The 17,829-nt window shown below is 35.8% G+C and overlaps 2 protein-coding genes across 2 annotated transcripts; both read right to left on the bottom strand.

Annotated features, from left to right (window-relative positions):
- Positions 1-221: 221 nt before the first annotated feature.
- On the bottom strand, positions 222-2,487 carry LOC135129865 (fatty acid synthase-like). The gene is made up of 6 exons (XM_064057135.1): positions 2,285-2,487; positions 1,824-2,235; positions 1,638-1,767; positions 740-1,581; positions 439-689; positions 222-385 (listed from the first exon to the last, which is right to left on the bottom strand). The coding sequence occupies exons 4-6, from the start codon at positions 1,276-1,278 to the stop codon at positions 222-224; spliced, it is 954 nt and encodes a 317-aa protein (XP_063913205.1). The 5' UTR covers positions 1,279-1,581; positions 1,638-1,767; positions 1,824-2,235; positions 2,285-2,487.
- Positions 2,488-8,239: 5,752 nt separating this feature from the next.
- Positions 8,240-16,643, bottom strand: LOC135129864 (fatty acid synthase-like). The gene is made up of 20 exons (XM_064057133.1): positions 16,562-16,643; positions 15,930-16,512; positions 15,431-15,560; positions 14,536-15,374; positions 14,235-14,485; positions 14,022-14,181; positions 13,729-13,964; positions 13,308-13,677; positions 12,019-13,258; positions 11,614-11,744; positions 11,404-11,557; positions 11,182-11,347; positions 10,661-11,132; positions 10,455-10,610; positions 10,150-10,401; positions 9,870-10,023; positions 9,466-9,821; positions 9,091-9,418; positions 8,770-9,030; positions 8,240-8,713 (listed from the first exon to the last, which is right to left on the bottom strand). The coding sequence occupies exons 1-20, from the start codon at positions 16,641-16,643 to the stop codon at positions 8,378-8,380; spliced, it is 6,657 nt and encodes a 2,218-aa protein (XP_063913203.1). The 3' UTR covers positions 8,240-8,377.
- Between the last annotated feature and the right edge of the window lie 1,186 nt (positions 16,644-17,829).

Raw genomic sequence — 17,829 nt, 5'->3', positions numbered from 1 at the left:
TCTGGCGTACTGTGTACCTTTTCAAATTCATGAAAACTGAATGTGTTCCATTTCTTCTTGTGGTTCCATTTAAGTATTGGGGATAGCATAGGTGTACCTCGACTAACTGGGAATTCTATCTTCGGATAAAGTTTATGAATTTGTGGGTTGTGGCCTAGGTTGTATAACCTATGGTTATAAAATTTGGGTAACCTAATTGAAATTTCGTTATTTATATACAGTTAACTTCCTAGGATCTGTAGAAAGTTGGTTTCGGTCAGGGTACAGCTGTTATTCTCAAGTATAGTTTTGTCTGATATATTTAGCAGAATAAAATTTTTATGTTTGTTTAACGTTCTATTGTAAATATTGACTTTGTTCTCATAGTTATTATTATCTTCGTTTTCTGTAATATTTATTTAAAATATAAACTAAAAGTTAGTTGTTAAAAATAGCTACCTATTCCATTAGTTGTGCATTTTTTGTCTAGTACCTCTAACTTCGAGAGCGTTTCGGCCAAACCAAGTTTCCCCTGGTAATACATAGCAATAATTTTTCCCCAATGGTCTTCATATATAATTGATGGTTGAATTTCCAAGAATTTCAACAGTTCTACAATTCCTAGCTGAATCACAGCTTCGCCTAAATTTGTCGTTGCTTTCACACACACGTTCCTAATCTCGTTCCTATTACTGTTGCAGTTGTCGATTCTAACATTATCTAACATAAAGACTTGACATTCATTACAATGACCACTTACTTTTCAATAATGTCTTCAAATACAGGAAACTGAAGCAGGTATCTCCCTACAGCTGCAAAATTGTTAAAAAAGCGCCCGAAAATTACATACAAGTCGCTCGTTTGTTGTGACAAAGTATTAGTAGATCTGATAGTTGAAGAATTTTTCAAAACGATTGCGAAGCCTCGACACAAATGACCAGGAACATTATTTTTGAAAAGATGATGAAGCAAACCTACGTATTCTGGATCAAGCTGTTTACGATCCAATTCATCTAATAAGTTAGAAACAGAACTTTCACTTCGTCCACTAACACAGACTAATCGTGGTAGATCTTCGTGTAAATCTCCTACACTTTTGATTTTATCTAGACGTCTTAGTAACATATGGGCATTGCTACCTCCAAAACCGTAATTATTTATTACAAAAACATCATTACCGGTTTCGATTGGTGTTAAATCTGTTACTACTTTCATTCGTCCCTCTACAAATCCTTTCAAACTCGGATTGTACTCTTTGAAATTATCATTCGGAATTATTATTAATCTCGTTTCCATCATGATTATTACTTTACTGAGAGAACACAGTCCCGATATGACTTCAGCATGACCGATGTTGCTTTTGACGGATCTGACAACCAGGGGATTCGAACGCTTCTTCGCTATGGCGTTATCAATGGCTTGAGTTTCTGCTGGGTCGCCAACTTATGTTCCAGTTCCGTGGGCTTCCACATAGGCCGCATCATTTGGATCCAGTCCCGAATCAAACAGTGTCTCAGTTACCGATTTTTCTTGCATTTTAGTTGATGGGTAATAGATATTTTGCACCTTGAAGCCATCCGAATTTTGTTTCACATGGATCACCTTCGAACAAATTAATAATAGTTTGTTGATTTTGAAAATTTTGATAGATTAAATACCTTTCCGTAAATTCTTTTAGCAGCTTGCGCCTTCTGTAGAAAAACACATACAATAGATTCGGATCGCAGTTAACCATTTGCATCCTTGTCGAAAGTTTTGCATTTCCCGTCAGGACTTAAGACACCTAACCTGCAAAAAATATTATTTGTGACACTAAAAAAAAAAAAGAACAAATGGATACTAACATCGCAAATGCTGCCATTACTTTGGGAAAAGCAAACAAGTTACCACCACATATAATGGCATTGTCACAATGTCCATTTCTGATGGCTTGAAAAGCTGCCTCAATAGCAGGAATTGACGTACTGCAAGCTGTGTCGACCACCATAGAAGGTCCTTTAACTTTTAGGAAATAACTTATCCTGTGTGCAACAATATTCCTCATGTTTCCGGTGACACCAAACTGTTGTGGTTGATGCACCCCAAAGAAACCAGCATCGAAACTTTCTATTTCCTTTATCTTGCCAAATCTTTTCGGTGTTTGAGGATAATCAAGACGCCACCTCCTATCATCCACTGTTACCATATCGATCTTATTAAAGAGGTTCTCACGAAATACGTTAACATTCTCGGATTCAGGAAAATCACCAGCAATTCCTAAAAGACAGATTACAGTTTGATAATGCCGTTTTAAATAGGAACTTACCAGATACTACGACTTCTTCGCCCGGTGGAGGGTGCAATAACCATCTTCCGTAAAAATAATCACTTTGTGACCTCTTTGTCATGTTTAACAATCAAGTGATAGTCAAAAGAATTTGTTTATAAGTATATCAAATGTGAAACAAAGTTGTTAATTTATTGATTGTGTTCGGTAAAGCTACGTACGTGCATAAAAAAATTAGATTCAAATTAGCTGGCTGACAAATGTGTTGTATACAAACTATCAAAAATTGTTTTCGGATAAATATTATAATTTTCATTGACGCATGATGATGCACTCTCACACTCTGACTCTTGAGGTTACGCTTTGAAATCTTACTATCTCCTAAAGTAAAGTAAACAAAAGGACAGTGTAGCAACACAGTACTATATTCTCAATTTTTCGGAAAAATGGGTGAATCGTTCAAAAACAATAAAACCCAGAGTTTAAAATACGGCGAATTTACTTGGTAAAAAATCCGAGTGGATTCATAAACTGCCTGTTATTTGATAAATTAAAATAGTATTTACTTTGCAAAATTTTGAGGTGACGTTATCATATTATTAATGATTACATAAATTTTGATAGATGGAAACGGAAGACCTATTTTTTCATATTCTTGGGGTTAGCAAACGTCGAGAAAGCATGAAAGTAGCCCTTCGTTTACAACTTTGATGCCCACTACAATTTTTTTCTCATTTTGTTTGAATCACAGATATCTCGAGATGCAGGAAACTGACAATATTGATTAAACAGAACGCAGTTTTTCGTTATGAATAAAGATTAGTTTATCAAACTCAGATTTTGGACTTTGGCCTATAATGCAAGGGTGATTTATGTGTATGTACTAATTTACGTAAATGGTAACCTGAATTAAACAAAAGGGTCACCATGACAAAAATCTACATAACAACAAAAACGCCTTTTACGTCTTTAGTTTCATATTTGTCATTTCTTTCGCACTACATAATGTGGCTTACGTAAAATCGATTACTGCTTTGACCTTTACACCACATTCTGTAGTCAATTATGATCAAGTTTTATTCATTGCGCTGGCATATTTGACAGATACCTAAAACAAAGTATGGTATAGAATAGAATAAAATACTGAGAATTTATTTGTGCTAAGAATATAAGTTTGAGCACGCAAAGGAAGGAATATATGTATATAACACTTAAAGGTTAACATAAAATAATGGTGAAACGGAACTGACGATTCGGCATTTCAATGGTGTTCCTCGCATAATTTGTCATTTAAAGTAAATACTGCACCTGATTATGATTCCCATACTCAATTTTTTTTATCAGAATGTAGGTGGCCTGCGTTAAAAAATTCCTACTTTGTATAATAATATTGTATTAAAGAGGTTTTGGTCCTACGTTCAGACTAAAAAAGGTATGTCTAGAATCCCAACTGTTACGAAATTTTCTGATCAACAACTTCCGACACCTCCAGAAATTGTTAATGCTTTTGCCTTTTTCTTTAAAAACGTTTACGTCAGTTCTCATCCTTCTTATTCTTGTGTCATAAACCAAAGTGATTTGAGCAACTCTGTAATAAAAATTGAGAACATAACAGTAGACGAAACACTTGAAGCATTAAAACGATACAAAGATTCTATAATCGCAGGGGTAAAACCTCTCCATTCTCTGTTTAACCTTATCATCAAGACTTCACATTTTCCTGATATCTGGAAAGAAGCTACCGACCAATATGTGTTCTGTGCAATTTTTCAAAAATGTTTGAATCTGCTTTTTATAAACGCCTATATTTTTTTGGTTAAAAGTTTAATCTCTCCCTTTCAGTATGGCTTTGCGGAGAAAAGATCTATGGCTACGAATCTGTCTTGTTTTACTCAGTGTGTTTCAGAGACTATTGATCAAAACAACCAAGTGGATGTTATCTACACAGATTTCCGTAAAGCCTTTGATCAGATTGATCATTATGCACACAAATTACAGTAAGTAAATGCCTGGATCCAATAATTAGATCGTCCAAATCTGGTTCTATTAGTGTTTTTTGCGCTGGTACATGTAACAGGCAATTTCATTATAAATGTATTGGAGTTCCGGATTCTCTTCAGGATCAATTTGCTTTAGTTCCAAAATTCTCGTGGAAATTATTATTATTATTAAGGAATCGATCGGGCAGAGGCTACGCCTGTTATGCCCGCGACAAACTGAGTAGTGGCTTTATCTCCAGTATAACTTAAAGATTTTTTGTCGCACAATATGTATCATATTTCGATTTAAAACTCACAATAGATGAAGCTGGCACTATATCCTTGGGTAACGCGTTTTAACTGTCAAACACCCTACTCGTTAAAAATTTATGGCGAGCTGAAGTCCAAAACTTCAACTTACGCAACTTTAGAGGATGCCCTCTGGTGCGATCTGAGGTATTGAGAGGGAAGGGATGCCTCATTGGGGAAACACTATTACTCAAAGCCTGATAAGTAATGATTAGATCCCCTCGTTTGCGCCTGTCTGAAAGAGGGCAGAGATGCATTAGTCTAAGCCGTTCGCAGTAAGGAGGCCGATTTTTGCCGAACGGAAATCTGGTTGCTCGACGCTGAATGGATTCCAAGCACAAAATGTCTTTTTGAAGTATGGGGGACCAGACACCATTAGCAAACTCTAGCAAAGACCGCACATATGTTTTGAAAAGTTTAGAAAAGACTAATAGACTAGTTTTGGAAAATGTTTTGCTCAGAAGAAAGAGCATTTTATTTGCTTTGCTCGCAACTCGCTGGACAAACAGCACAAAAGATTAGATTGGACAGATTTCTCACGTAAGAAGCCTTGCTGTTCAGGTGAAATTAGATTATAATTTATAAGAAACTTGACTAGGTGATCATAGATAATGGCTTCCATGACCTTGACCACGAGCGATGTCAAACTCACTCGCCTATAGTTTGATGGATCAAACTTATCACCCTTGTTCTTGTAAATTGGTTTGACGTACGCCGTTTTCCAGTCGGAGGGAAGTCTAGATTGCATGAATGATTGCGCCATTAGAATATAAAGTGGAGTGGAAAGAGAGGCTGCACAGTTCTTTAAAACGCATGCGGAAATAAGATCAGGACCTGGAGATTTTAGTAACTTTCAACTTTCTGAGCTAATCTGACACCGCGTCCGCAGAGAATTTTATATCAGTGATACTATTCGAATTACAAACGCTAGATAAATTAGGCATCCTAGAAAGAGGTTCCACAGTAAACGCTTTGGCAAAGGAATCGCCAAATATATCAGCAGCGGTGTAACTGTTATCATTAACCATGCCGGCTGCATCTTTAACCTTAACTGTTTTAACTGGACCTGATAATGTAGTGCGAATATACTTAAAAAGAGTTTTGGTGTCATTCTCTGCAATACGCTTCTCATAATCAAGTCTAGCCTCTCTGATGACAGTCGAAAGATGGTTAGAAAAAGCCCTGTAACCATTGTAACTGGTTTCGGTCCCTGTTCGTTTAAAAGCTCGCCACAGTGTTCTATTTTTGCGTACTAGGGTTAAAATTCTCCAGTTAATCCATGGTTTTGATAAAGAACTAAATGATCCGATTTACCAATTTGATTCAAATATTCCAAGTTCGAGATTGAACTGTCATCAGACGTTATAACTAAATCTAGCACAGATGGTTTTTGGTTCGACCTGAACCTTGTTGGCTGCGTGATCAATTGATCAAGATGACTATTAAGCAGCAAATCCACCAAAAGTTGAGAGGAAGGAGAAGAGGAACGATTGCCACTAATGGGCCAATCCACATCTGGGAGGTTTACATCTCCGAAAATATACACTTTGTCATCTGAATTCGATATATTGCTAATCTGGTTGAAAAGAGTTATATCGTCGTTGAAAAGAGATGACGATGGTCTATACACACATCCTAGAGCAAAAGTTATGCTGCTGTTAGTCACTTTTAAGAAGAGAGAATCAATACCACCAGTGTTACCAGCAAGGGGCGTAATCATGAAATTCTCGATCAGAAATGTAGGCACAAACACCGCCACTCCTTCCAACCCGATCTGATCTAAAAATGGTATAGCCATCGAGAGATATTAACGCATCAGTTATAAAAGAAGTCAACCATGTTTCAACAGCTAATCGTTGATTTATATGTGTCAGCAAAAGCACAAACATCGTCAAACTTTGCCATCAAAGATGCCACATTAGTGTAGGCAACAGTGCTGACAAAGTAATCGGACAAAGATTTATTATCCATGAGAGGATTAAAATTGGGCATGTAGAGAAAAAGAAAAAGAGAAAAAGACGAAAAGAAAAAAAGAAAAAAGCTTTGATGATATTTATCAAGGGCGGTTATTTGTCAATACCAACCGATTCGTCTTGCAAAGCTGACAAATCGGGAACCAGATCGTCCGAATTTTTCTCTTTTGCCATTGCTTTTTTAATTTTTCTCTGTACCTTCTTACACCTATTTTTAATGTTTTTTTTTATCAATGATCGGATAAACGTCGTACAATAAAGTGATCACATGGTTTCCAGTTTAAAAGAAACTTTTTGCGCACTTAAGTCGGAACTCATTATTACAGCAGACCAAGAAAGATATTGCCAGCAATATAAATCAATCAGATATTGGAGTACAGCTTTTCAAAGTTAAAAATTTGAGTCATGGTGGTATGCTTATTGGCTGCTGGCCTAATGACCAGAATAGTCAGTTTAAAGATTTGGCGTGAAGCTTACGTCATCCGTAAGATAACAGGTTTATCCCCCCGTGTAAAGGTAATAAATCTGTATTTGCTTCTGATGACCAGCAAAAAGTTTGGGTATATTGAATTCGTTAGGACTGACTGTCGTTTTTCCTCTTTTTGTTTCACTTTGGTGTGTACATATTGCCCTCCAACGAGCGTGCTGACGGATGACTTACAACTCGTCGAAGAAATAAAGGCTTTTTCCAACCAATGCGCACACTTAGTTATATGCGGCGACTTCAATTTTCCTAATATTTCTTGGCAAAATATTTCAATTACTGAGGGTGACTTAAAGCAACTTGTGTCCTTCCCTATGCGCTTTAGGGTAAATCAAAATCCATGGTCAGTTGACCTAATTCTAACTAATCACCCAAATCTGTTGACAACACTAATTTCTGCTCCACCAATAGGAATATCTGACAATTGTATAATCGAGACAGCCATCCAATATCACCTTCTCAGTCTTAGGGAGCATGAGATAAGAACTCGATTAAAAACCGACTTTACTAGACTGCAATTGGATCTTATATCCACTAATTGGGAAAAGGTTTACAATAATGTTTTTTGTGACGAAGCCGTTTCTATTTTCTCAGTCAGACTTGAAGAATTGACTAAGATGAATACTGTTGTCTGTCGTACCAAATATAACGTAAAAAACCCTGGATTGCTAATCATTTTTTAAAAAGGTCTAAAGAAAAGAAGAAATTGTGAAACAAATTTAAAGTTTTTTTCTATTTTATTCTTTTTGAGACATCGGAAAAGTGTGGAGCTTAATAGGTTGTATAACCTCAGTTCCGACTTGAATAATAATAATAATATTTTGGAAGCTCGTGTTTAAATAAGAAAAATAAAATTGACCCAAGAATGGAGCCTTGGAGAACTCCATAATTAATGTAAGAAAAGTGTGACAAGTTAGGCCATCTGTTGCTAATGTTTAATGCAGATATTGTCCAAAGATTAAAATCCTGGTGTATGATGTTTGCCGACGACATCAAGCTTGACAACTCAAAACATCAAGAATAGACAAGAAGGGTGACATATTAACGATCAGTTGATAGTTGTTGCTCTTAATCACTAAGAAGTGGTCTATCTTCACATAGGCGACCGTAATCCCAGGTACCATCATTATTTAGTCAATGAATAACTATGTAGTTAAATTGCAAAAGTTTAGGGTTGTGTTCTGAATTAATTTTAACTGAGATTTGTAGACACAATTTATTGTTACATCAACTAATACAAAATCCACTATCTACCTAACCAAATCAATTTAATTAATGACTTAAAAATATACAGATTTTGTTCAGATTTTACTTGTTATCTAGAAATTTCTTCTCGTACTTTGAAATACCCATGTTTGATGTTGTCTCTACAGTTAAGTCCTCAAGATCAGTGCAACCATTTTTCTAAATAGTCGAAACATTTTTCATTGGAAATAATCTTCAAGTAATCTTCTTCGACGGTGCCAGCTTGTACGAAACCTCTGCATAATTGTGACAAAGAGTAATCGTCTTTTAAATCAGTGACCAGAGGTCGTTTAGCTTTACATAAGTACACGTTCGATTTGAGTTTGTTGTGAGTAAATCTGTAGTCAATCAAAGCGCTGCATCGTTTGTAAATAACGTGAACACTGTCCTTAAAATATTGCTTGTCTATGTCTGCTGGCAAAAAATTTGCTGCTGTTTCAAGTTTTTCATTAAATGATAGGTCGAGCGCAATTTTGTCCTGCAAAATGGAAAATAAAAATGTTTGTAGCTTAACTATTTGCCAAACAAACTTACCTTGTAAGTTGTAGCATCATTATTTGTCAGTATTGTTAAGAAATTAAAAATGATGAATAATTGTAATTTGTTTTGATCGCTGAGGAAAGAATTTGTTTCCAGCCAGGTCTGCATGTACTCTGGAGATCCTTCGATTGATATAAAATTTCCTAGATATCCTTTTTTTTCTAACAAAGCTACAATTTCCAGACCAACGATGGAACCATATAAGTGACCGACGATAACAAACGGCTCATTCTTTGAAATGTGTGCCTCGATGTGCTAGAATTATCGGAAAAATTATTTTTGCAGTACACGCTACAATTGATATTGTTTGCTTACAGGTAAAATGGTTTTAGCAGTATCATTTATTCTATTTTCGCACTTATTGAAGTTGTAAAGAACGCCTCTCACACGCGCTGGTAATCTACTGGCCAACGGTTCGAAAGCTTGAAGACATCCGTCAAAACTTGGTAAAATGAAAACCGTTTTCTTGTTAATATCGCCCTTGATCTTACTGGGTAGAATTTTTGTCATCACAGTACTTCGTTCAGGTAAAGACAATATAAGCGGAGTGTTAGTACTTTTACCCTTAATCATACTGGTAAGACTATTTATGTCTACGTTTCGGGATTTCACGTTTTTCTGACCAAACTCCATTTCCATTACTCTACAAAGAAAAAAGTTAGCTGAATTCATTTTTTTTGGGGGTTTTACTTTTTGAGGGTTAAATTACGAAGCTCATCAGGTGTTAAATTAACTCCAAGATCTGATTTTAAAATTTGTGCGATTTCAGCTGCCGTCATTGAATCCATTCCTATTTCTGTTAATAATCTGTTAGGGTCTATAGTCTTTATGTTTTTGATTCCAAGTACATCAGCGATCATGTTGGTCATACCGTCCAAACTTGACACTTTCTTTCTTCTTGTCGAAATTACAAAACTGGAAACTATAGGACTCTTTTGTTGCAGAAATCTATCAAGAACTTCTAGACAATTTGATATTTTTTGTTGTTGCGTTCCTCCGATAGATATCTCTGTATTTCCTTTTTGCATATTTGCAACTATACCCACCTTGAAATATATTTATTTTGTAAATTTTCCACACTCAAAAATACATACATCTCCGATCATCCCCCACTGAATAGCTAACCCTGGATATCCTTCCAACTTTCGTTTTTCACAAATTCGTTCTATACTGGAGTTTGCCATTCCGTAATTGGTTTGTCCAGGATTGCCGCGAGCACCTGCTTGAGATGAAAACACGACAAAGTATCTGCGGAAAGAATGATTTTATAAATGTCTGCATGACAGTGTTCCTTGAGAAAAAATCAACAAAACTGACACTGGTGTGTTGTATCATCATTCATAGAAATTTTCTACTGTGTAAAAAAGGTACTACCTAAGTTCCGGGCATTCGTCCCTCGTAATTTCGTCCAGTTGCCGGGTAATTAAAACCTTGGGTTTTAAAACAGTGTCAAAAGTCGTTTCCGTCTGATCAGAGAAAAGCGCATCTTTTAGTACAACAGCCAGATTGAAAACAGCGTCGATAGGTCCTAAGTTCTTGGCTTGTCGAATTAATTCTAAACAATTTTGTTTGATAGTTATATCTTGACTAAACACCTGAACAGTAGCACCATATGATCTCCAATTCCTGTAGATTTTGCGATTTTAAAGAAATTTTTTGTGTGTAATAAATTTCCTTACCGAATTCGATAAGCCTGATATCCAGTTGTTAAACCTGAGGAAGATGACAATATGAATTTTCTTGCGCCTTTTAAAAACAACCAATCGGCCAATTCTAAGCCAAAACCTCCTAATCCGCCAACAATTATATAAGATTTTTCTGGACACGCGAGAAATCTGAAAGAATATTTCCGTAATTGTAGTTGGTTGTATACGTCTTAGCTTACGTGGGAAGTGTTTTGTGTACATTTTTCTCCAGAGGTAGTATTTTCTGCTTCTCTTCGTCTCTAATTTTGATTAAAACCTTTCCTATATGTTTTCCCGTCATCATGTGCATAAAGGCGTTGTCGACTTCGTTTTTCTCGAAAACTATAGTTGGTAATGGTTTAATATATCCTAACCTTATTCCTTCCTTAAGTTGATTTAAAAGATTAACTCTTATTTCGTAGGAGATTTGGTCCAGTAGCACTCCATGATAAGAGATTTTGTTTTCCATTAATATAGTATTGAAAGCGCTGTTCCTTACCATATCATAAGCACCGATGTCTAAAAGGGCCCCTCCTTGAGTCAAACAACGTGCAGAAGCTTCGCGTTTATCGTCGATTAAAGCACATAGAACAAAATCTACACCTCGACCTTTAGTTTCTCTTTTGATCATAGTTTCGAATGAAGTGTCTCTTGAATGTCCGATACGACTGTCTAGAATAATACGCTTTGTTATTAATGCAAGGAACTACACTTAATTTACCGGAAATTTGTGGGAAATGTTTCTTTATATAATTTTTCTTTTCTTCAGTACCAACTGTAACATATATGTCACAATTAAAATACAGACAAACATTAAGAGCAGCCATTCCCACGCAGCTAGTTGCAGAGTGTATTAAAATGGATGCATGGGATTTTAATTTGGCGACCTTAAACAACAAAACGTTAAGAATACTCACTGGATTTCTATTATTACAGAACTTACATTGAATAGAGCGTACATAACAGTTGCATATACAAGGGGTGCTGTTGCTGCTTGTTCCAAAGTCCAATCGTCAGGAAGATACATACATGTGTTTTCAGTCTGAATAATGCTGGATATGCCATGGTTGGTTATAAATCCTGTTATTCGGCGACCGCTGTACATCAGAGAGCTATATTAAACCAGGAACTGGTAAGACGTTAATAAAATTACCAAATATCTCTTCCACTTATTTCGGCGCCTTGTATAGATGTAGATACCAATCTATTTCTAGTATATCCATCGAAGTTAACTCGACCTGTGGTAGTTAATACATCTTTGAAATTGATAGCTGTGTAGTAAGGCTGCAAAATGTGGAAGGTTTCTTTTAGGAACAGCCGTGTTACAAATGATAATGGACGGATTATTCACAGATGACAATTTCTTTTTGTAAACAGAATTCCAGCCGTAAATAAATAAGTATAATGAAAAAAGAAACAACAATCTGTGTGTTCTGCGTAAAAAAGAACGCTGAAAATTTAAATCAGGCCTAGAAATTCGGAACTGATGATTTTCTAAATGTTTGTGTTATGTAAAACGAAGAATATATCAAAAGTTTTAAAATTACTGTTTACTTACATAAATTGTAATATCGCCGTCTTTCACTTTCGTTTCTCTGGTCAAAGGTCCTTCTACCCATTTCAGGGTATTCAGGTGTCCCTTGATTCCAACTGTCACAAAAGAATGTTCACTCTCCACTTCCTCAACCTCATCTAAAGGAAGATGCCTGTAAGTTCCCCACTTTCCGTTCTTAAGAATATTGACGGCAAGATTTTTTCGAAGTTGTTGTTTATAAAACGCTAATTCTGGATTAAATTGTACATCTTTGTCCATTATAAAAAAGCATCTGATTTTGTTTTCCTCAGATTCTTTCCTTAGACAATTTACCAGACCGGTGATACCTTCACTGTCGTCGTTTTGACTGTACACAACGATATTTTCACCTTGTTTTAACGCCTCTTTTAGTGGCGTCATCCACTCGTAATGTTTCCACGTTATTTGTATATACTTTGTAGGCTTCTCTGGTTTACAGTTTTGGAAAAGCACCAAACACTCTTCACCAGTTCTATGAATTACCAATACATCTGGATTTCTCGGAACATAGTCGGCTTCCTCTCTCGACAAAATATATCCACCTGGTTTGATTGCAGTTAAAAATTTTTCCAGTGTTTTTGGCCTTTGCAGTACTTTCGTGGCTACGACCAAAAGCAAATCACCGGAAGTCTGTAACGACGTCTGTACATTTACACCATCTGGGGGTTCGATGTTAGTTTTGGAGCAGATACTGAGATGAGAATTAACTGCTGAAATATCGCGTAAAATTTTGCTAACCAAAGATAAAACAAATTCAGACTTTGGACTGGAATATTCGTCGACAACTTCAACTGCGTCAAGGTAACTATCTAAATTATTTTCTAATATGATTTGAACAATAATTATAACCGATTCAGTCAGATTCGTTTCAATTTCATTTTGAACGAATACGTATTTTTCGAGAACGGGTGTCGCAGGAAGCTTTCTTAATATAGATGTTGATGCAATTCCGCTGATTTCTATTCCTCCACATTTGACCATCTGGCAGTCTTTATAAGAATAAACGGGACACAAAAAATTCTTTGTTTCTTTGATAAATTCCAGGTGAGCTATTGGATCAATTATCACTCTGTTGAAACTCACAGGAACAAACAGTGTTCTTGCATCTACTTCAAAAATTTTCAGTTGAAGAACGGTGTCGATAAAGGTGGTCCAGTTATTTTCCCATTTTACTAATCCGTAGGTTCCCTCTACATTACATTTAACAAGACCCCGGAAAGTGTTCCTAAAATATAATTGTGATTACAATTTGTTACTTCTACCACTAAAATCACCTGTAATTATATCCTCGAAGATTCAGTTCTCGATAAATTTCGTTCGATTCTAAGAATTCTGTTGCTCCTCCTTCTTCATTTATTGGAGGTAGAGGTAAATCAGTTTTATACTTTTCGATGTCCACGGGTGTAAAAATCCTTCCCGTCATGACAAGGCTGCTGGATTCTGTCTCAAAAATTTCAAATTTACCAGAATGAATATGAATAGATATCTTTAGCGAAAGATAAATGTTGCCTCCTATAGGTTGAGCCTTCAGAAATCTGCAGTTTTCGAAAACCACAGGTAATCTTTCTTGATTGATGCAGAGCTGTAGAGCGAACACTTTCCAAACTAAATTTAAATACTCTGTCGCTGGGACTAAGCTTCGTCCTGAAATTATCATTTAGCACAAACTTTTGGAAATAATTATTACTCATTTACCGTCAACCACGTGGTCTTCTAGGTATTTCTGATCTCGATAAATTTCAGTTGACAAAGGCCACATTCTTTCTGGCGTACTGTGTACCTTTTCAAATTCGTGATAACTGAATGTGTTCCATTTCTTCTTGTGGTTCCATTTAAGTACTGGAGATAGCATAGGTGTACCTCGACTAACTGGGAATTCTATCGTCGGATAAAGTTTATGAATTTGTGGGTTGTGGCCTAGGTTGTATAACCTATAGTTTTAAAATTTGGTTAACTTAATTGAAATTTCGTTATTTATATACAGTTACCTTCCTAGGATCTGTAGAAAGTTGTTTTCGGTCAGGGTACAACTGTTATTCTCAAGTATAGTTTTGTCTGATATATTTAGCAGAATAAAGTTTTTATGTTTGTTTAACGTTCTATTGTAAACATTGACTTTGTTCTCGTAGTTATTATTGTCTTCGTTCTCTGTAATATGTATTTAAAATATAAACTAAAAGTTAGTTATTAAAAATAGCTACCTATTCCATTAGTTATGCATTTTTTGTCTAGTACCTCTAACTTCGAGAGCGTTTCGGCCAAACCAAGTTTCCCCTGGTAATACATAGCAATAATTTTTCCCCAATTGTCTTCATACACAACTGATGTTTGAATTTCCAAGAGTTTCAACAGTTCTACAATTCCTAGCTGAAGCACAGCTTCGCCTAAATGTGTCGTTGCTTTGTCACACACGTTCCTAATCTCGTTCCTATTATTGTTGCAGTTGTCGATTCTAACATTATCTAACATAAGTACTTGACATTAATTACAATGACCACTTACTTTTCAATAATGTCTTCAAATACAGGAAACTGAAGCAGGTATCTCCCTACAGCTGCAAAATTGTTAAAAAAGCGTCCGAAAATTATATACAAGTCGCTCGTTTGTTGTGACAAAGTATTCGTAGATCTGATAGTTGAAGAATTTTTCGAAACGATTGCGAAGCCTCGACACAAATGACCCCGAACATTATTTTTGAAAAGATGATGAAGCAAACCTACGTATTCTGGATCAAGCTTTTTACGATCCAATTCATCTAATAAGATAGAAACAGAATTTTCACTTCGTCCACTAACACAGACTAATCGTGGTAGATCTTCGTGTAAATCTCCTGGACTTTTTATTTTATCTAGACGTCTTAGTAACATATGGGCATTGCTACCTCCAAAGCCGTAATTATTTATTACAAAAACATCATTACCGGTTTCGATTGGTGTTAAATCTGTTACTACTTTCATTCGTCCCTCTACAAATCCTTTCAAACTCGGATTGTACTCTTTGAAATTATCATTCGGAATTATTGATCCCGTTTCCATCATGATTATTACTTTACTGAGAGAGCAGAGTCCCGATATGACTTCAGCATGACCGATGTTGCTTTTGACGGATCCGACAATCAGTGGTTTCGAACGCTTCTTGGCAATGGCGTTGTCAATTGCTTGACTTTCTGCTGGATCGCCAACTACTGTTCCAGTTCCGTGGGCTTCCACATAGGCCACATCATTTGGATCCAGTTTCGAATCGAACAGTGCTTCAGTCATCATTCTCTCTTGCATTTTTGTTGATGGGAAATTAATACTTTGTACTTTGAAGCCATCAACATTTTGTTTCATGTGGATCACCTTCGAATAAATTAATTACAGTTTATTGGTTTTGAAATTTTTCTTAGATAAAATACTTTTCCGTAAATTCTTCTAGCAGCTTGCGCTTTCTGCAAAAAAACACATACGACAGCTTCGGATCGCAGGTAACCGTTTGCGTCCTTGTCGAAAGTTTTGCATTTTCCCTCAGGACTTAAAACTCCGCACCTGCAATAAATTTTTATTATAGTAACCAATGGTAAACAATTTCTCACTACTTAGTACAAGTTTTTGTCTCCTCAAACATACAGCTAATAATAGCAGATAATAATATAGGGGTCTGGTATTTCAATAAAACGTAAATTCCACTTAGCATGAAAAATTTTGTGAGGATTTCATGGAGGGTTAGACAAATTTTGGTTAAAGTTTTACCATCTGCACGATATTCCTAACATACATTTAATTTGGAGAGTATCTGTGTAATAAAAATCTGGGTCGAGAAAACACAAAATTAGCGAGTTGTCCGATGGACACTATTACAATATTTCCTTAGCTTACGCTCAAATAGTAAAAAATCCAACACAAATGGATACTAACATCGCAAAGGCTGCCATTACTTGAGGAAGAACCAACAAGGAAGAACCACATATGATGGCGTTGTCACATTCTCCATTTCTGATAGCTTGAAAAGCCACGTCAATGGCAGTGAGTGACGAACTGCAAGCGCTGTCGACCACCGTAGAAGGTCCTTTAACTTTAAGGAAATAACTTATCCTGTGAGCAACAAAAATCCTCATGTTTCCGGTGACAGCAAATTGTTGTGGTTCCTTAAAAGACTTGATTGTACTAACTGCCACTTCACTACCATAGCCTGCTGCAAACACTCCAGTTTTTGTTCCTTTTAATTCTGACGGGTTGACGCCGGCATCCATAATAGCTTCTATTACGTGTTCCAGAATCTTTCGCATTGTTAGATCCATCGAATTCGCTTGACGATAATGCAGCCCAAAGAAACCAGGATCGAAATTTGCTATTTCCTTAAGCTTACCAAATCTTTTCGGTGTTTGAGGATAATCAAGACGCCACCTCCTATCATCCACTGTTACCATATCGATCTTATTAAAGAGGTTCTCACGAAATACGTTAACATTCTCGGATTCAGGAAATTCACCGGCAATTCCTATATTTCAGGTTACAGTCTGATAACGCCATTCTTAATAGTAACTTACCAGATATTACGACTTCTTCGCCCGGTGGAGGATGTGATAACCATTTTCCGTAAAAATGATCACTTTGCGGTTTCTTCGTCATGTTTAGAAATAAAGTATTCATCAAAAGAATTCGTTTATATATCAAATGGGAAACAAATGATGGCCTTTTAGATGTTAATTAATTCTTTCGTTGTTCTGGTCGGAAAGGTTAAGCAAGTGGGTAAAAATTTTAGATTTAAATTAGACGACTGTTAAATAATGTTAAATAATGCATACAATCAAAAATTGTTTTTGGGTAAATATTATAATTTTTACTGACGCATGAGTGATTCAAGTCCCACTTTTTGATTCTTGAGGCGTGAGGTTACGCTTCCAAATAAAATGTTCAATAAGTATAGTAAAACTATAGTTCTTGAGGTTAATATTTTCACTTGGTATTTTTTGAACAATCCAATACTCAAAAACATGTTTGAAATTCCTTGTTAAGAAGTAATTATTTTGCAGTTCAGCTCCGCCCCCTTGGTTCACGGCAAAAAAAATCATCACAATTGCGATAGGGCGGGTGGGTGGTCTTACATTTTACCTTTTTGTTTTAATATGTGTAGACTTCTTTTTACAACACGAAACTTAAAACATATTTAAGTATATTAAGAAAAAAAAGGCAAAATATAAGCCCCGCCCACCCGCCCTATCGCAATTCTGATGATTTTTTTTATTCGTGCTGAGCCGAGGGGTGGATCTTCATTCGAAAGTACTTATTTTTCTACGAGAAATTACCATGCGAAATGTGTTCTTAAGTAATCGGTTATACAAAGAAAACTAAATGTATTAATTAAAAAGGAAAACCAAAAGAGAAGCCCCACCCATCTCTTATGTCGCAAATTTGTTGATTGGAACTTTGACTATTTAAAAATGTGGCACTTCATATTTAATTAACACAAAAGCCTTGGAAAGGACAAATAATACCATTACAAGGTTTATTTATGAAGGTTTTTATACCAAAAATTGCCATCTCGATTGGTAGCTAATTTTTCCATAGTTGCTGATATAATTTTAAAACTTGTTTCTAACAATCTAACACCGGCAGATTCTATTCAGCTAGTAACAAATTGTTGTCAAAAACTATCCAATATTCGAGGTAAATTAGGTGAAAAAGTTTTTCAGAAATTTAAGTCTGTTTTAGAAAAAAGTATAGGTTTTAATACCTTGACGCAAAGCATTTAGCCTAAGCGCATATTTCTTCTATATCTTGATGCGAAGTTTTGACTTAGAGTCTGAATATATAT

This window comes from Zophobas morio, unplaced genomic scaffold (assembly GCF_036711695.1).
Source record: "Zophobas morio isolate AGI-343-1 ecotype UQ-CSIRO unplaced genomic scaffold, CSIRO_AGI_Zmor_V1 ptg000017l, whole genome shotgun sequence".
In the NCBI taxonomy this organism is placed as follows: domain Eukaryota; kingdom Metazoa; phylum Arthropoda; class Insecta; order Coleoptera; family Tenebrionidae; genus Zophobas; species Zophobas morio.
This window is presented reverse-complemented; position numbering and strand designations above follow the sequence as displayed.

Bases quoted from the DNA above. Each gene is read 5' to 3' on its own strand.
- LOC135129865 (XM_064057135.1), bottom strand. From the start codon at position 1,278: ATGATGGAAACGAGATTAATAATAATTCCGAATGATAATTTCAAAGAG. The intron at 690-739 runs GTAAGTGGTCAT...AGATAATGTTAG, and splicing joins TTTGAAGACATTATTGAAAA to AATCGACAACTGCAACAGTA. The intron at 386-438 runs GTAGCTATTTTT...TAAATATTACAG, and splicing joins ATGCACAACTAATGGAATAG to AAAACGAAGATAATAATAAC.
- LOC135129864 (XM_064057133.1), bottom strand. From the start codon at position 16,643: ATGACGAAGAAACCGCAAAGTGATCATTTTTACGGAAAATGGTTATCA. The intron at 13,965-14,021 runs GTAACTGTATAT...TTAAAACTATAG, and splicing joins TTTCTACAGATCCTAGGAAG to GTTATACAACCTAGGCCACA. The intron at 11,348-11,403 runs GTAAGTTCTGTA...TTGTTGTTTAAG, and splicing joins TTATGTACGCTCTATTCAAT to GTCGCCAAATTAAAATCCCA.